Raw genomic sequence first — 19,543 nt, forward strand, 5'->3', positions numbered from 1 at the left:
TCGCTTCCTCCACTTCCGTGTCATTGATTCATTAATGCTGAATTCTCTGGCAGCTGCTCTTATCTCTGCTATTATCTCAGTTGTTCTCCTGACTGAAGTTTGGTCCATTTACAGCATCCTGCCATGCAATTGCATTTGTCCCTAACCATCCTGAACTCTCCCGTTAACTTTTATCAAGTGGAAAAAAAATTAGCATTCATCCTCCAGCTTCACTGTGTTTATGTTATGCTTACATAGCTGTGTCGCTAGCGATCAAATAGTGCATTGTTATATACCAGCTAGTCCAACTTCAGTAACCCTACAAAAGTCACTGCTGTTTAGTTTTTGTCTTCATTGATGTTGGAAATGATAGCAGAGCTGTACGTTTTAATTTTTTTTCAGAAATCTCTGTCAGAACATGCTATATCATGTTTAGGTGGAAATTAGCGAGCTAACTTCCTGCTAATGTCTAACTCCATTAAATTTAATCAATTTTGTTTTCATGGATGCCTGGATGTTAAACTTAATTGTTACACCTGGTAAAGCAGCAACGCTGATGATTTTATTAAATCCATCAAGGGGTGCGGCTTCGTAGCTTACCATAGTCATACTAAAAAAAATTTTGACCGATTTTTGAGGGCCGTGTACCACATAAAATTGGTTCGAGGTCAGTAAGCACAACCAGAATTCCTACATAAGGTGCACCGGATTATAAGGCGCACTGTCGATTGAGAAAATGAAAGAATTTTAAGTGCGCCTTATAGAGTGAAAAATACGGTAGTTTAAGCAATACCTCTCCAGCATAAAAACCCTAAAACTAACTAAAATGTCAAACTGATATCTGTAGTTCTTCCCATGACTGCATGAGCTGAAACTGCTTTTTTTTCTGTGCTGTGCTGGAGAACATTTTCCTGTCCTTTGGGAGAGAGCAGACAGGTCTTAAAGGAAAGGAGGAACGTTATTAAATGGTACCATATCAAAAGCCCTGTCATTACCAGAATCTTCCACTGTCAGAGTGTGAATTAGAAAGGGTCCCTTTCAAACCACAAGTTTTTTGAAGTTCCCTGGTTTACTCTGAACATGCAATATCAAGAAAAAATGTAATTTTTGGAAAGGTCAAGCGAGTAATATGCAAGGACTTGGAGTTTCTGTAGTTGATAAAGAAAAAAGTAGTTCCTTCCTTGGTGAAAACATGCCAAACATCAAACTTTGGAGTCATGTAGTTCTGTGTAATATTAATAGAGTTTTGCCCTTTGAGTCAATTTTATGCCTCTCTAATCTTAAGATGGAGAAAGGAGACCATAATTATACAGCAGTGTTGAAAACTCATCTGTTTTTTGTACACAGAGTTTAGAAAGTATAATTCAGTACAGTGTCCCAGGTTTACTGCGTTGACTGCATTTAGTGCTTCTGTGTTTGGTGGCAGTAAACAAATTACGGACTCACTGGTTAGAAAGAGCTTTATTTGCTTGCCATGCATTATAGTCCCTTGTGCAGAGGCAGAAAATGACTGCGACACAATGCCAGTAATAAATATCTCAGGAGCCAGGCAAGTGCGGACAACAAACCTGACTGGATAAACAGCATAGAAATCTCATTGCGCCTCTTCCCGGGCAAGATAAATGCATACAGAAGCTATATCGGAATGATTTTAATACCGAACCCTGCTCCTCCAACAACTTAATACTTTCCTTTCCTTCGCTATTCAGATCACCCACAATGACCAAAATAAAGCAGTTTTGTGTAACTGCTATTTCCCACATTACTTCTCCACTCTCTGCGATTCTCTTTTTATCATTACTGGTAGGTTTCTCCTACCATTTAAAGTGTTATCTACCTGCCTTGTTCAACAGGGTGAGTAGTCAGTTCATATTTAATATTGCATATCATAGGATGAAAAAAGACAGTAGCACAGACCTGCATGCACACAAAACCGTCCAGGGACATGCTCCCACTCACACTGATCTACAGGTGTCTCCCATTGTCACCTACCCATGCATACATGCACACACACTCAGCACACACACATGCGTCCGATGTATTCTTGTGGTCCACTGTGGCAGTCTGTGTCACAGATTTAATTTCTCCTACCATCTGCTGGCTGGAGGCCCAGCATCATAGATCATATCCAGTCTGACAGAAACAAACTGCATCTGTCTATGCATGCTTCTCCCAAGGACTTGCACAATATGGCGGGGTGGAGTCACTCTCCTGGCCACCCAATTTGCATCCTTGCACCCTTGCTTCCAAGGACTTGGAGATTATAAGTAGGACAAGTCGATTTTTAGACATAAACATGTTTATGCTGCTTGTTGTTTAGGAAGAAAATTAAGAAAACCGACACATCTACTACCACATTCCCATTTTCCTTAGCCAGCCTTGTTTGTCCGGTGTACAAGAATACAGCTGATGAACTGGCACGAATTTATAGGTGTGCAAGTCAAAAACTTTTAAGAATTACCATCTGTTTGTGTGATCAATCATTGCAGATTTCTAAAAATCCCGCCCCAAACAAGTCGTTATCTTCAGTCTTGTTGTATATACATTGGATGTACCAATTAAATCGACATTGATTAAGCGCTCTATTCCATGAAATTTATTTGATGCTGGACTCAATATTTTATGTTACATGCAAGACATCTGGATGGAGTCATTTTTGCTTTGAGGCAGCCTTTAATCATCTGTACTTGTCCATCAATTGCTCTGTGCTTTTGGCAAGCTGTATCTGCAGTGTCTGGTATGTCTGCACCATCATTACTGATCTTGTCTATGTCCTTAGGGGATAGAGCGAGAGAAAGGTGGCAGAGGATAGCATGGAGAACCAGACAAGTCAGGCATTTATTACTACCAAAACGATGTTGTTTTTGCACCATTTTTGTGTGGGTTTTTTTTGTTGTGCAGTTAAGTGAATTTCACCTGGTCTTTAAAAGTTACCTGCTTCATTACAGCGTTTGTCTGCTTCCCACCACTTTCTTCAGCATGGAAAGCATATCAATTTGTATTAAATCCCCAAAACACAGCTGCAGACTGGCCTAATGACTTTAGAGCGAATTTACATTTCTCTAATTTACTTCACAACTTCAAGCGCGCAGCTAAAAAACTTTGACATTGTGAAAGATGTTAAGAAAAGGCTAATGATGGATGAATTTATCTCATTTCAAAGCGTGTTTCAGTACATGTGAGCTTTGCAGTTTCTAAGCTTCTAAGCTCAAGAAAGCAGGAAAAAGAAATCGGCTAAACAAATGCAGGCATCAAAGCGCTGTTTCTCTTGGCTTAAAGCCGAAATGACCGATATAATGATTTTTCTTGTCTCTTGTGTAGATAACTATACAAGGTGGACACGGTAATCATGACACTGCCCTGCAATAAATACTACTCTAGAGATGACACTGAGAAAAAAAACAGGACCATCTCATAGTATGATATGTGTATATACACCAGACGGGAAACAAAAGTCATAAAATATCGTTAATTTCCCAGTATTTGTTCCACTGCTGCCACACTGGGTTCCATTTTCTTGTGTCATAGCTTGTACATTGAAACTTTGTTGCATCTGGCTGCTGCCATGAGACCACAGCTGTAATCTGTCACTGTATTAAACATGAAGTTATGGCCTTTCATGATTGTCAGGACGGATTGCACTTCTCATCTGGACATTTTCCCCTGGATTTCAGAAGATATTGGAGATGTGACAAGACATGAACATCCGTTTACGTCTGGGTATTGTCAAGAACAGACAGGGATATCTGTGAATTGTCATCTGTTATTAAATATCTGCCACAAACAGCTGCAGCTGGCCTTTATCATTCAATTACAGACTTTACTGAAAACTTGTTTGTGGGACCACAGCCTTAGTGAATTGGGTAATTTCCCACCCCAATGCATACATTCAGCCTGCTTCCTTTACTGGATTACTAGAATGTAAGTATAAGCATTTTTTTTTATTGTGCTGTCATATCTCAAGCTAAACCAGTTTAAAGAAAATGTAGGGAGAAAAAGTCACACATCAAAAATGTGAGACTAACATTTATCTGGAAATATAGGGAGTCTCTCTGAATATAAACACAGGCTGATGAAAACTGTCACTCACAAATGTGCCCCTGTATCAAATTGATATTTGAAGGGTCAAATTCAAGTTAATAGGTACTTATACCCAAGAGCTCTGAGCCGTGCAAACACCTATAACGTAATTTTGCATCAAATCAATTTACTCATTGCTTTATGCTGATCTTTGTGCTTTAGTAAAAAAAGTGTTTTATGCTTGGCAGAAGTTCAAAATCTCAGCCAGGCTTGTTGGCATTCTGTGTTGGTTTTTTTCTTATAAAGTTAATAAAGATCTCTGCTGTATTTAATATCCTCTCCTTGTCAGGGAGAAAGCGTAGCTCTATAAATTGTAAATTAGATATAGGCCCAAATGATTACATATGGTTTATTGAGATTGTGTCGACCTTGGAGCAGAATTGCTTTTGATTTCTTCGATTTCAGACAAATATTTCATATAACAATTCCTACTTCATAATTGTATATTTTGTTGATTGGTTTAGTATAAATGGTGTCATCCAAATGCTTTGATGTTGGTGACAGTGAAAGCTGCTTGTGTCTGTCTTTGTCTGTCTGTGAGTCATGCAAAACCAATGATTAGACAATAAACAGACACCAGGGGGAAAAAGGAAAATCCTTCTAGAATGGGAAGCAAGTAACAATCGAATATAAAAACCTTGAAAATTGATTTACTTTTATGGTCTATTTTAGCCCACAATTGTTGGGAGTGTTGCGTTGAAGTACATCCATTTTCAGCAGTGGGTCTAAATGTTTTGCCTTCTTATTTATTTAGTACAGTGTATCTTAAAAATAATTTTAAAGAAACATAGTTTAAAGAAAATATAATGTAACTTTTTTATTTCTTTTGCAAGAACTGCATTTTGTCCTAATGTGTGTTTCTGTATTCTCTGTCGAAATAACAATGAAACAATACAGTCCAACAAAAAAGTTACAAAAAAATGTTTAAAGACTAACCTGATGTTTTTCTTTCCTTTAACTTACTAACACCATCCTGGTTCTCTACCACTGCATGTACCAAGAGCCAAGCCCACCGTGTAGCTCTGTAAGCCAATGAGTCAACATCTCCCCAGGCCCTGACTGGCTATGGATGGATGGGCTGACTGCTTGTCAGGGGGTCTAATACCTAGACTCAATGAGCTGGCTAATGGGAGTCCTTTCACCCTGACCCCCTTTCCTCACACATTTACACACCGAGCCCTCTTGGCTTATCCACTGGGCCACACAAGGCAGAGGCGAAGGGCTTGACTCACTATCAGCCTTATAGGCCGGCTTTAAGCTCCACGTTTTCCCCATGTTTAAGAGGAATAGTCCCATTTCCCTCTATGCTTCTAAGCTGTGTTTTTCAAGGTTGTAGTTTATTGGTCTGCTTGCTGCTGTCAAAGGCTCCATTGGTTTTGCATGCATTACATCTCTGTCTATATTTTTAACCTGTTTTGCAAGAAACGGATCACTGAACATGCGTGCGCAGTTATAGGTGTGCCTGCCGTAGCACTCAGTGTTAGGGCATGTTCACGGCAAGTAATAAGCTTAACATGTTATTTAATGATTCCTGAGGTAAACTTATGTTTTTACCTTATCGTTGACTTGGTATTTCCTGATGATGTCGAGGCTGGTGTTTAAACCAGCTACAAGGAATGGTCTAGCCATGAAAATGTGTGAATCTAATTGGCTTTAAAACGCTGCTATCTTCAGGAAAACTGGGCATCTGCAGAACTGTTACCAGCTATCAAACCGTTTGCAGCGGAAGGTCATGTTTGTCTTGGTTCTTCTCTGCTGTTGACGATTAAAATTACTGCAGTTTTTCATCTGCTGTGGTTAACGGTTAACGGGTTGTGGCGCAGAGTGATGTTTTTAAGCGCTTTAAAAAATACATTTTTGCCCTTTTAACGTTTATGAGATGGGATGATGTAGAGAACTGACAGGAAAGCGGGGAGAGGGTGGAGGAGAATGACGCACAGATGGTATCGGACTCGAACCGAGGCTTACGGCATATGGGTCGCCTGCTCAACCAGGTGAACTATAGTGGCACCTCATTTTTGAGCACTTCTGCAAACCTCTACATAATCAATGTTGAAGCTGTCGACATCGACTCACAGACTCTGTGTATTATTCATTATCTCTGAGTGAGAGAATAAGTAAAGTCTGTCACAGGAGCCCAGTCAGTGAGGATTTAATTAACAGAACCTGCCACATTCCACTACATCCACTGCCTTTCTCAGAACTCATAAAAGCCATTCCTATCTGCGATAATTACACTAAACATGCCACAATAAAGCTCTGCCGATGATTAATTTGAGGAGTGGAGAGGATCAATTAATTCATTTATTTGCGAACCGTTGCACGGCTTCTTTTTGTACAGCGATTTCATTAACCGTCACGCTTTCTGATTTTTGATCCTGTCCTTGTTTTTCTTTCCCGTGACACCTGGAGGAATAGCCTGTCTTATTAGCCGCATCGCATTACTGCAGACATTTACCACGAGCCCTCAGGTTTTTCCATCTTAGAGGCAGTTACATTAAAATAAGTAGTAAACCACAAACCGTGTAGTCTGTAATACCATAATCTCAAGGGTCTTCAATCAAACTCCTGTTAGTAGGACCACAAGGCAAGAGGAGCTGTAATATCAAAATGAAAGCCTACAGCTGTGCTACTCGTATAGCACAGTTAATGGAGGATGTGATTCTGTGCAGCAGTGCTTGTCCCAGAAGGTGACTCGGTCAGCATAACCATTTGAAATCAGAAGACCACCCTTGGGTTGCAGTAATGGGTCAGAGGCCAGGGTGATGTACTAACTGGTGCGCCGCAGCATAAATAACAGGCACGGGGCATCTGGCAGGGCCGTAGATCATACTGACGACAGTGGAAGTATGATATCAGATGGGAGAAAGAGGGAGAAGTAGAGATAAATAGGGAAGTGGAGAGAGAGATGATAAGAAGAGAGGGAGGGAAGGAAGGAGTGGAAGGAGTTTGGGGGGAATTAGATGACTGTTATTGATTATCTGCCTGTAGGCGAGGAAGTAAGGCCAAATGTTCTGCTCAGCCAGACAAAAAAGTGTATTATTTCAAAGGTCATGGCATGCATTACCGTCTCTTTACTTCGAGTACAGTTGGATAAACAAGAGAATAACTGCGCAGTGATGTACTACTACTAGCATGTCGTGCATTAGCGTGCATTAGCAACCAGGCATGCGGTGTTTTTGTTATGGCTGTATTTTTGTGATGGTCCGTTGAATGCAGGTGTGTCTGTCATGCAGCTCACGTGTCCTAAGGGACTGTTTGTTTGATGCGCTGCTATCTCCATAGCAACTGCCATAACACCTGGTGTAAGAGATAGCTTACTGGAGCCAACTGGCTTGACAACATGTGGATTTCAATGGATATTTCAGTGCACTTTGTATGGATTTCCCACCCCTCAGAGTACAACTATAGTAGCAAATCTAGTAAACTGACTTATCTGTCAGTCTAGTTGTCATGTAATGAACCACAGCGTCACTAGTCACATCATCCATCTTTAAAAAAATTGTTTGGTTGTACTTTGCATCCTGTTTTCTTTGTTTTGTTCTGTTCCATTGAGATTTTCACCATTTTCATGTCATTACAACAGTATTACATCAATGGCCTCCTTTGATGTTGGGGTGTGCCGTACCATCCATACCGAGGAGACCTCTATAGTGGGAGCTCTGCCAGCTAGTATTCCTCTGAAGAGCAGGAAAGGCCTGCTCACATGCCCTTCGTGGCACAACATGTGAGAAAAACCTGTACCCTGACATTGTGTCATTTTACAAGTCAAAAGAACAAGAGTAGCTACAAATTAGTCACTCCCTGTTTGTCACCATATTTCACACTCCCATTCCTATCACATACAAGGTCAAAGTCTACTAAACAGCAGGCGATGTTAATAAGCAACAGCTGTGGGAGTGTGTTTTACTGTAAACTTAAAATGCTGCTATCTCCAGATTTCTGCCCATTACTACTTTCCAGCAGAGTGTGTGACCGCCATTACGTTTGCAGTTTTATGTTTTCACGGTGGACTTAAAAACGTTATCTGCATCCTGCTACCCACAAAGCTCTTTCGGCTGAACTTGTGCTTGTTTGGCTTTCTGTTTGTACCTTCTGCTGGCGCTGACACCTCTCTCACACTTCCATGTCTGAGGCAGATGCAAATGTCTGTCTCGTGTCTGTTGATGTTCTCGGCTGAAAACAGCTGGAGGCCATGTGCTTTGTTTCTGCCGACTGCTCATCTGCCTTTCGGTGCCAAATTGACTCAAGACTAGTTGAGACATCGACAACGGTCTCCGCACTATATTGAGTTTCACCCACAGGTTGGGCTGCCAGAAAGGTGAACAATTAAGAAAAGAAGTGGAAACATTGAGATGATAATGGTTCTAGTGCTCATGTCAAACAAATAATATATTAAAATAGATTCATTTGTCAGACATTTAGCCGTCACTTAAGTGTTAAAAGCTACAAATTTCAACACTGAAAATGAAAAAGCTAAAATGGCCTTTGTGTTCTCTGTAAAGACAGAGCAGTGATGTATGCTCAGAAAGGGTAGATTTTAGAGCAGTAATATTTCATGAGGCAAGTGGCTGTGTGGCTGCCACTGTGGTCTTTTTGTTCACACTATCAAAGCAGACATCACCTTTAATTGTTGTCATCCATCACTTGGCAAACAGGCACATGTGGAGATCATAAAGCCTTAGATTTCTTTTTTGAGACGAGACGGGCTCAGATATATCAAACGAGCACCTTTGGAAAGGCGCACTTTTTAACCTTACTTTCTTAAGGCGAACAATTACGCTGAACTTGATTAACTATTCATACGCTGCACGCTGACGTAATCCCCGATCACGTTTTTCATAACTGTATATTCTTTCCAAATGGGCCTCTCTCTTATGTAATCTTCAAAATATTAATAGCAGCTCCACCATTGTGTCCTTAGCGCTGTACGGGGGAAGATAAAGGGGGGGGAAAGAGATGGAAATGAGGCAGGCATTCAAGTCTTGTATCTTGTGCCACTATGTCAGGGCTCCCCTCTTACAAAGGAAGTGGGGTGTCTGGAGTGTTTTCCCCCATTGAGATTAGTATGTTTTGGTTGTGGGAAAAACGCTGGCTGACGTTAGTGCGGGATTGAGCTCCAGCAGCCTCCCAGTGGGACAAGAGGACAGGGATGGGTCTCTTTCAGCAGGGCTCTGATTAGACCCATCGCCCTAGCTGCCACGCTCCGCTCGCACTGGTAATTGGAGCTGGCAGGAGGTTGGCATGCAACCCTCCCCTGCTCCCTCCTCTTCTCCTCCTTTCCCCAGTCCCTTTTGAGTTTTTTTCCTCCTCATCTCTCGTCTAAATCTTACTTCACCTGCCTATGGTTGTCGCACAAGCATTCCTCCTCGACACAAGGGTTTATGATTACAGTTTTCTTAATTTGACTAATTAACATAGTAGCAGTGCCTCTTCTCTTAATAAATTATTTTTCCAGCGTTTCTCCTTGCCTTTTGTGTATAATCAAAGCTCCCACTGCTATTCTAATTGAGCAGTACGATCACAAAACCACATTAAGTGTTCCCCTTCTGCCCATTCAGTTTTTTACTGCGCTGCGATAACCACTGCGGACTATGTTCATGCGCTAAGCTGCTCACATTGCAGTATGACTCTGTGCCTGATAAACTGCTGTTGAGAGAACAATGGTCCTATTTATTATCACAACATGGAAGAACCTGTTCACGCGTACCTAGATTTGCATCTTGTGCCCGCCTGACACCGCCTCTGGTCTTACTCATTGCAAATCCAGGGCGTTTCTACTGGTTTTTGTTGTTAACTCTGGCACAGAAACACTTTGCAAGTGAAACAAAAGTTCCAGTAAATACCACTGGTTTTAAAGCTCTTCAGTATGCAGCACAATATTAGATCAGTGGTAGAATAAAGGTTTGTACCCAGCATGCGTGATTGCAGATTGTTAAGTCTGCATGCAAACTGAATAAATTACCAACGCAGTAGTTAGATTAAAAAAGTAGAACACATTAATCTCCTTACAAGTGGAGCTCATGATCTTAGTATTCTTTTTTTTTATTTTCATTTTTTTTTGCTGCAGTACTGAACGCCTGTATGACATTATCACAGGATTTTTGCCTTGCTCATATTTTCTTGCACAGACTAGACAAGAGAATCGAGCTTTTCTTGAGGAATAACACTTCGGCATAAGAGAGGCTTTTTATTAAAAATTCCCTCTATCTTTACAAACATCAACCTGCAACGACTGCACTGTTTCATTGGTTTCTCTCCAAATTTCCCCATCTCTTTTCTTTTTCCTCCAAATTAAAGAGGACTGAACAAAGGCATGTCTTTGTCTTCTCAGGATGACAAGTTGGCAGACAAGGCCAGCTGCAGGAGTTGCAATAATAGAAATAGACAGACAGGGCTCAAATCTTATCCAATAGCTTGATATGATCTTTGATGAGCGCATAGAAAGGAGTTTCAATTATTCCTTTTTGCCAAAAGGCAAGGACATAGCCAGCTTTTTATGTAAAATGTAGGCTGAATGCTTTTAGAGCCGCTGGAGAAATTTCACCTTTTCACAGTGAGCATTATGTTTAAAGTAAGTTGAAATAACTAGCTGTTATTAGCTTTTACAAGGCATTTTCTAAAGTTATGGGGATTTTACAGCGAACAACTTTAATCAGCTTAACTGTGCTTTAAAGTCTTTTGATATTTATTCTTACGCAGATGTACTATGCATAAATGATAGTGATTTTTTTTTTTAAATAATCAATTCTCTGTGATCTTAAGCTTGTGCTCCTGCAGAAGTTAAAAGGAAAGACAGTCATCAGTTTTTGTCCAGTAGTCCAATAACATGTGGGACATGCAGTTTAAATTTATCAAAAGAGATCAGATGTTTCGCCTCCTTTCTTAGGAAAAACGTTGCACATGTGGCTTAGAATTTTGCATCACCTTTATCGATGTTGCTTTTAAAACCATTCAGTTGTCCTTCGTGCTCCTATGAGCACAATTTATGTAGCAAGCAAAGCCTGCTTTGGTTGGTCATTAAGAAGAGCCGTGTTACTGTCTTCTAACTAACCTGGGATATTTCCCGCTCCCATTTAGGACACATTACGAAAGCAACACAAAAGCGGAGCGGTGCTTCATATTTAAAGCATATTCTATATGTGCACTCTGAACAGTGTAGCATTTAATAGTTTACCGTGTAGAAATTTCCACATCAGTGCACTTGCCCTTACAATGCAAACATTAAGCTTAAATCAGAGACACATTAATCTTTAGGCTTTGCAGAAGCTTTTAAAATTATTCCCCGTTTGTGCTTCCTGAAACGACAGAGTCGCTGAATCATGTAAGAACTCCTTTGGGATCTTTCGACCAGTTTTGCCAATGGTGTTTATTTTTCACAGTCCAGTAACGTTTGCCAATAGTGTTAATCATAAATATTCTATAGGCAGCAATTCCACAGAGTTGGGTGGGTGGGCACTGTCATTTATTATGCCAGTTTCTCATGTGAAAGGCATAGTTCTGTAGTTACGTGTGTATAATAACAGAGATAAATTTTCTCCAAGTCAGGTAGCCACTTTAATGTGGCTGTATGAATGTCTTTTAAGAAATATGTCGAAGAAATGCATCAATTTTAATATAATTTTCTAAGAATCTTTAAATGTAACTGCAGTGTCATGTCTCAGTGGATCAGTTGGTTTTCAATGTGGAGAGAGAAGCCCCAATTTTCTGGCTGAGGCTGAGTGACACCAGGGGGTCTGAGCATGTGCTACATGCACAAACAGCTGGCACTGCATGATTCATGAACACTGGAAATCAGGGGTGGATGATGGACAGGCCGCATATTGATTTTTCTTCTTCTGTTTTTTATTTTATTTTTTGGGGCGTATCCCACCTTGTGTGATTGTGTGTAATGATTAATTGTTAGCAACCAACCGACGGTGTTATTCAGTTCCATTAAATCTATGAAATGTTTTTACGAGGGTCCAGACTTTTGAGAAAATTCATTGTGGAAAAGTGTTGCTCCATCACTGCCCAAGCATTGCCTCTAATGTAGTCCTTAAGTACAACCTGCTGTCCTGAACACAACCACCACAACCCACACCCACTGGCTAGTGAGTGCACCCAGGGGAGCAGGCACAAAGGGATTTCCTCTCAGATGATCCATTATGAACGTATTCTAAGGTCAGACTGGAGTTCAGAGTCCTGCACATTTAACTTAATTAGTGGTTTTCTCTGAGTAATGGGGGTTGGGGTTAGTTATCAACTTTTAACTCTACTGAATGGATTCCTTACTTATATCAAAAATTACTGCAGCTTCAACATTATGTAGGGTTTTTTTTCTACCAGGCATTTTTCGGTTTCACTTCCTATCTTTGGCTCCTTTTCTTTCTCTTTGAAGGTTAGTGAGAACAAACCACAAAGGAACACGGGGCACAACAACACTCTTACCATTATTCATACAGTGACAAACGGTGCAGTGGTGTTTCATTGTGCTGTATTTGTGTGTTTCATAGAGGTATCCTCTTTTGTAGAGGTTTCCGTTGGGATGTCTGAAAACTGATTCTAAATCGTTAGACAGGAAGTAAGCCTTGCCACAATGATAAGAGGCCTTGCAGAGATCTGTCAACTACATCTGAATATGAGACAATTTGGGCTACAGGCCAAAAACAAGGGTGAAAGAAGGAACAACTGCTCTGCTCGGGAATAGATTTAAAAAAAAAAACCTGTGGTCGTGTTAATGCTCGTCATATAGGTTTACATATGGACTTTAACTCAGACGAGGCAAGTAGGGGCTTATGCAGCCTACTTAATGGGGTTTCACGGGTTCTATATATTAAAATGGCTTTTATTTTGTTTGTGACATCATTTCTCATACAAATCCTTGCATTTGATCAGTGATACATAGTCCTTAGAGGAGCTAAATAAAATGTGTTTTTCTTTGATGATCCATTAATCACAAGTTTGGAAAGAAGTCAGGCTTTTTTATTGATGCGTGTGTGTATTTACTGTCACAGTCTTACATATGTGACTATTCCAGTGGTTAAGGATTAAATATGTTTATCCCAGACACCCTGGATCTAATGATTTTGTAGCTGATCATTCTGTTTTTTCCATTAAAACGTTCTCATTTCCTGTCTTTTTGAGTTACAGGGTCAAAGACAAATCCACAATAATGTGATTTTTATCCATCTATCCATTTTCTTCCACTTATCCAAGGCTGGGTCACCCTGGATTAGTGATCATGAGAGAGATTTAATGGCATCATGTTGTTAAGAATAACTCACAATTACTAATACACAAAAAAGTATCACCATCACCATTTATCGTACCTACACAGACAAATTATGAGCTAAGTGGACATAATCTGGCTGCTTCCTTGGGCATAATGAAACTCATGAATGTTGGTTGTTAAAGAAGCAATCTTTTTTTCCACTTTGCGTCTCTATCCTTGACACACAAGTTTTTGTTTTCCAACTTGTATTTTATCCTGAAGGCTGAACCCCCTCCTGAAATTTCCCGAGTATTTAAGTCAGTTTTACAGTCAGAAGTCTCTGAATGTGGGACTTCATTGACTTTACAGCTTCTTCTGCACAAGGAGGTAAACCTCATGCAGAAGGAGCTGCCAAGAAATCTTCATGGAGGTTTCTGCAGTGCGTGTTTATTGTAATTTTACGAAAGAGACAAGCCGCCAACGCTGCCAGCACTGTAGTGTTACAAGTGAATTATTCAATGTTACAGTCAAGCCACTGTCTGTGTTCTGATCTGTTAGAATGATGGACAGCCTTGAGATTTTCTGTCATTCTTTAAAATAAAACAACAACAAAAAAAAATCCACAGGTGTTGTAAAATATTCAGTCAGCACGACCTTGTGCAGAGGGTTCACCTGCCTCTAACCCGAGGTGAGCTGGAATGACCATGTGCACAGATAATTGCAGAGAGAATGAATACATGAGCCGAGGTTCCTGTCCGGACAATATATTTCCCAGCTTCTTGTATTAATGTTTGTTTCCCCATAAAGCAACCTTTTTGCTTATTGTTACACAGCCTGCAGTTTAAAATCTTTTCATGGTGAACCAAAGGTAAGTTACAGTCATTAGCACTTACTTCAACTCAACACTATGGCCCCACGACACATTTACATATGGGGAGACAGATAAACTAAATTACCGGTTCAAGTGCAAGCTGATAATAAGATCTCTCAAGGGCTATCATGTTTCTTCTTGACTGTTGCTGTCCTGAGGTTAAATTTGGATTTATTATGAGGTTGAAAGCATCTGAGCTAGAACACATTTTTTATTAAAGACTGCGATGGCGAACAAGTGGTCGCTAGGGGAAAAAATGGCTATTGACTCACATGACTAGAATGCCACATATGCATACTGCAAGTTTTAATTAGCAGTGGTAGAGAGGTGTGAATGTGAGTGTGAAAAGTTGTCTATGTGTTAGCCCTGCATCCGATTGGTGACCTGTCCAGGGTGTACACCGCCTCTCGCCCTATGGTAGCGCAGATAGGCTCCACCCCCCACCCCCTCGCTACTCTAATAGGCATAAACGGAACAGGATGGTAGGGACTGTATGCTTTGTGACATTTGAATCCCACGTGTCAAGACTGCCGCTATATACTGGGAAAAAAGCCTTTTTTTTATGGATCCCAAATTTTAGTTTAGGGATTATATTTTACTTGTTGTCATGCTCTTACATCCATTATGATGAGTTGGATTATTCAAATGGGTTTGTTTAGTTTGCAAAGCCTAAGGCAGCTCATCTATGCATGGGTACCCAGAGGCAGATTGCAGCTATCTTCCTTCTGTCTAAACCTCAGACTCCTTGTGTTGGGTAATAAGTCGCCATGATAATCAGTCGCAAACAGCATTCTTATTTCCAACCTAATCCAAATCAGTACCAGATCTAGTGTTACCCAGTAGTATCGCCTGCTCTTGCACAATGTTTTTTTGCGTGCGTGTGGTCTGATTACTCTGAGGCCTGCAGCACTTGAAATTTATTTGCTCGATTTCAACCTCCTCTCTGGCCTTGCCAGCTCAACAGCTTTGTTGCACTCAACTCCTCTTGCAACAGCTGGAAATATATTTTCTCCGAATATTTTTCTCAACATCTTTTTTCTCTGTCTAGTGTCTAAAATTAAAATTTGCCTTTTTGCTCCTTTTCAGAGAACCAGGTTCCTCATGGTTTTCCCACCATCGATATGGGCCCCCAGCTAAAGGTGGTCGAAAAGACCAGAACTGCCACAATGTTGTGTGCTGCCAGTGGAAACCCAGACCCAGAGATCTCATGGTTCAAGGACATGCTTCCTGTGGATATCAGCAGCAGTAACGGGCGCATCAAACAACTTCGCTCAGGTACGGTTTTATTTGATCTGATTTATTACCTTTAAAGTTTAACTTTATGGCATACCGATAATGTTGCAATGGCAGCTCTGCATACGAACACACATAAATCATGTTAGACATGAGGAGATTTTGAAAAATACAAACAAAAACCCAAACAGCCTTTGTTCTGATATGATTTCATGTATTCACTTTCATCACAAAGGACATGAAAGTGTTATTGAACTTGTCATTGTCACCTTGATTACTTGGCTGAGTTCTTACAGAATTTTATTCCTCACAACAGCACAGCAGTCACTTTAAAAGTACCTCAGGAGTTGGAATGGTGTTCTCATCTTAATCTGGGATGCTCGACAGCGATGAATGCTCCTGTAACCTTTTTAAAATACAGAAAAATTATTTTCATCACATTAAACATTCCTTAATTATTTGTTAAACATGCAGCTGGGTCACAGTACGGCCAACCAGTGGTGCATTTTCTAGGATTTGACTTTGTGAATGCTCTTCACTCACTGCAGTTGCTCTGTTAATCACTGAAGACATGTTCCCTGGCCTGGGCCAGATGGCAAAGGTTTTGCACCAATCTGCATACTAGATGCCTTTATTAGGGCCACATTTAAACCAGGAAAAACAGTAGTTTTAGACCAAAATCACTGTGCAATCAACTCACAATCTCTCTACCTTTAAAATAAATAATAAATAAACACTCTTAGTGGCAGCTATTGCACACACATCACAGCGTAAGACGTGCTTTTTGCTGTAAAACTTAGCTCAATTTGAAGTTTCATAATTTGATGGAACAGACGAGTTGCACTCATCAGTGCAGACTGACTATGACTGATTGCAGCGTGTTGGCAGTCTGCCCGCATTCATAGATTAAATGGTGATTAATTGCAAATCCTCTCCAGCCTGTTTGAGAGTGATTGCAGTCTGAGTCGAACCGAGACAGGTTGCGTCCAACCAGGTGACCTGTAAAATCATCTCTCGATCAAAAGTATCTGTCTGTCATCCAGATATATAGTATGTTGCTCCTCACAAGAACAACAAAAGAGCCCCAGTATTTTCCACACGTACATAAGACTTGTTACTTAGTCAACATAGAGCCTACTTAAGTCTAATTACACTTTTGGAGATTTAGTTAGCACAGTAACATGAGAGAGATGTCCCTGCCCCTCAAGTGCAGGCTGTAATCTCCCGCATGCAGCTCAGACTTACACACTGCACCAGGACAGGACATCCATTCATATAGAAGCCTATATGTTCATAAACCACTGCATTAACAGAAAGGGAGCGCATGTCTAAAAGCAGGTTATGAGCCATGAGACCTGGCTGTAGGTCTGAGACCCAGGGATTAAATATGAGAGCTACTCCAGAAAAAGACTGGCATTAGAGCTGCACAGCAGAAGCCAGGGGCACTCATGCATGTTCACTTACCCACGCTGGCTCTTGGCCGCGCTGCATCAAAATAACCCAAATTAAATACGAATGCCTACAAATTAGATACTAACAAAACTCCTTAATTGTTTCATAACATTTTAGTGCAACGTTTAAATTGTGCACAAACCTTTTTAAAAAAAATTCTACTTCTAATAGCAAACTTTTTAATTAGTTTTCTTCCTCGCGTATATTGAAAGTGCCTGAAAATGTGCTGATGTGTAATGCCCTCGGACTAACAATCCTTTTTATTCGCTAGCCTGTTCTTGACATCTGCTGCTCTATCAGGATTTACATTACTGCCTGTGACCAGAAATGAGGCCAATTTTGCAATAGCGGGAAAAAAGTGCATTAATTTGCTTTCGCACTTTAACAGAAAAGAAAGACCCACTTCTATTGCATCACACAAGCTCGATTTTTTTTTTTTTTTAATTGAGCGCGCAGCCACATTTATTCTTTATCTCTTTCACACCATCCAATTCATTCACTCTATAGAGATACTAACTTCCTTTCAGTTTAATACCTCTGATCTCGATACTTCTTGCTATCTGCCATTCTGTTTACTGTCTATGACTTTCATTAATTGCTCTTGCCCATTTTTTACTAACTGCTGTCTGCAGAGTGGGAGCCATCTTAAATCTGAAAGCTTAATTAATATATCACCTTCAAATTCATCCTTTTATAATCCTGCTGTAAAGCAAGGGTAAATGTGGTTGTAGCTTTTGTAGGAGCATTTCAAAATATTTGCTTAAGAGACGGGATCCTTCTGAAAAACTGCAGTTTTTTCTTTCATTGGCCAGTCCAAAATTTACCCTTGCCTCACAGCATTAAGCATTACAGCATTACTTTTAAGTGGCTTCTACTCTTTATCAGGTTGTTTTATCTTTTTATATGTGGCCTGTCAGAAGCCATGTTTTTTTTCTGCCACTGTTGTAAGTGGATTACTAACTAATCTCTCAACCTTGTTTGCATCGAAATTACTCCCACCTAGGTGGTACACCAATTAGAGGTAAGAATGATGGAAAGTGTGTTGGAAAATATCACATCCACGCCATTCCCTCACGCCCACATCAGATCTCTGTTTTCTCCCCTACGCCACCGACATCACCGACTTCATCAGTGCTGTTGTCGCCCACCCACTTCTGCCCTCATCTCTTCCCAAAATGTTCTGTCTGTTGTCTGCTCCTTGACAAACAAATGATCACCAACCCGGATGCCATGAGAATAGAAATGAAGTCCAATGTGTTATCTTGTAAATGAGCCTTTTGAAGGCCCTTCCCATACTGTAAAGAATGAACAACACGTGAGGAAACACACACAAGCATTATTTCAGAGAAACAAACGTCTCTTGGCTTCTGCCTCTCTCATGGCTTTTTAGCAAAAAAAGGGTGAGGAGTCGCATTTTCAACTAAAGGCCACCAGCACCACAAGAGGCTGTGCAGACTCAATGTGAAGTGAAACGGCTGCATTTACATACAGCCTATGCCCCCCCCCCCCCCCCCCCCCCCCCCCCACACACACACTCACACACACACGCTAGCATAGGTGCAAAATACCTGCTTGAGATTATTAAGGTGGAAGTTTGAACCCCTTTTTATGGAAATCTTCCAACTGAAAGCATGAAAGCAATAGTGGATATTGTGGGGCAAGCTGAATATGTTTTAGAGTCTCTGTGTGTCTGTTTGTCCTAATAAAACCCATATTTAATTAGATGTTTAACTATTTAGGAGCTGGTGTTATGTTATTACAGCCATGCTGCCCCTTAGTTTGTACCCTATAAAACAGTGAGATGACCTTGTAGGAAATCCACAAGTGTTCCAGCGCTTGGTTATTGAATGGGGTTTAGTGTTGCAGTTTGACAGCTGTGATAGCAGTAACCTTCTACATTTCTGTACTCAGACTGTTTTCCCCCGTGGTAGAACAGGCAGATTGACACATTTGTGACATCTGCATTAGTATGCAGGTACATGTCAGTGCTGAATCAGACAGCGATGAGCTCAGCAAGCAGAGTAAACACCTCGGAGGGATGTGTTGTCATGAGATCTGAGGTGATATTGTCACATGTCCCTGTCCCACTCCAGTTTTTTTTCTTTTGTTTTTGGGGTCTTGTCTGGAGTCGAGTCCTCCATGGTTGGTGGTGAACCTGTTTGCTACATTCATCTCATACTGCATGATGTGAAAAATGTATCCTGACGTCATCTTATGCTGAGTATCTTTGTCACTTTCAAACTGCATGGTGGTTGGCCGCCGTTCGTCCTACTGCCATGCTGCTTGGAGATGTGATCAAGTTTTATCACTCACTGTATACCTGTGAAAGAATTAGCTTTGTTTGTAGTGTATTTGAAATCAGGTGGGTCAGGTAAGTGTGCCGTTGCTCTTTCTCAACTTCTCAGATAAGAGCTCCGGCACGGAGTGTCAGAAGGACCTAAGTAAGACCGGTCTCCTGGGATTTTATGCTTTGTTAGGAACAAGATGTTAGTCATCTCTTTGATAAATAGAGCTACTCAGGATTATGAATACTAATCTAAGCCATCTGGCAGCTGAAGCTTCTCCTTTCAGTGGGACATGGTCAGTAATGAGGTCACTGCTTAATGTGTACTCAACAATGAGTGACGAAAAGAAGCCTTCTTTCTGGAGAAATATGCTTATTTATGTATTTTGACAGAATGTCACAAAACATTATTTACATTCAACTTAAAATTAAAGTTACATTGTTTATATAA

At 40.6% G+C, this 19,543-nt stretch overlaps 1 protein-coding gene across 15 annotated transcripts in view; it reads left to right on the forward strand.

Annotated features, from left to right (window-relative positions):
• LOC102792271 (receptor-type tyrosine-protein phosphatase F) overlaps window positions 1-19,543 on the forward strand; it is a 159,991-nt gene that overhangs the window by 76,036 nt on the left and 64,412 nt on the right. For 10 of the 15 annotated variants that reach the window (XM_087832577.1, XM_035908305.2, XM_035908311.2 and 7 more), the window contains exons 5-6: window positions 15,210-15,398; window positions 17,812-17,829. In XM_087832577.1, the coding sequence (XP_087688703.1) occupies window positions 15,210-15,398; window positions 17,812-17,829 (207 nt within the window). The remainder of the gene's footprint in view (window positions 1-15,209; window positions 15,399-17,811; window positions 17,830-19,543) is intronic. The other 5 variants (XM_087832579.1, XM_087832582.1, XM_087832586.1 and 2 more) reach the window with 1 other exon arrangement.

This window comes from Neolamprologus brichardi, chromosome 18 (genome assembly GCF_056152115.1).
Source record: "Neolamprologus brichardi isolate AB-2024 chromosome 18, ASM5615211v1, whole genome shotgun sequence".
NCBI lineage: Eukaryota > Metazoa > Chordata > Actinopteri > Cichliformes > Cichlidae > Neolamprologus > Neolamprologus brichardi.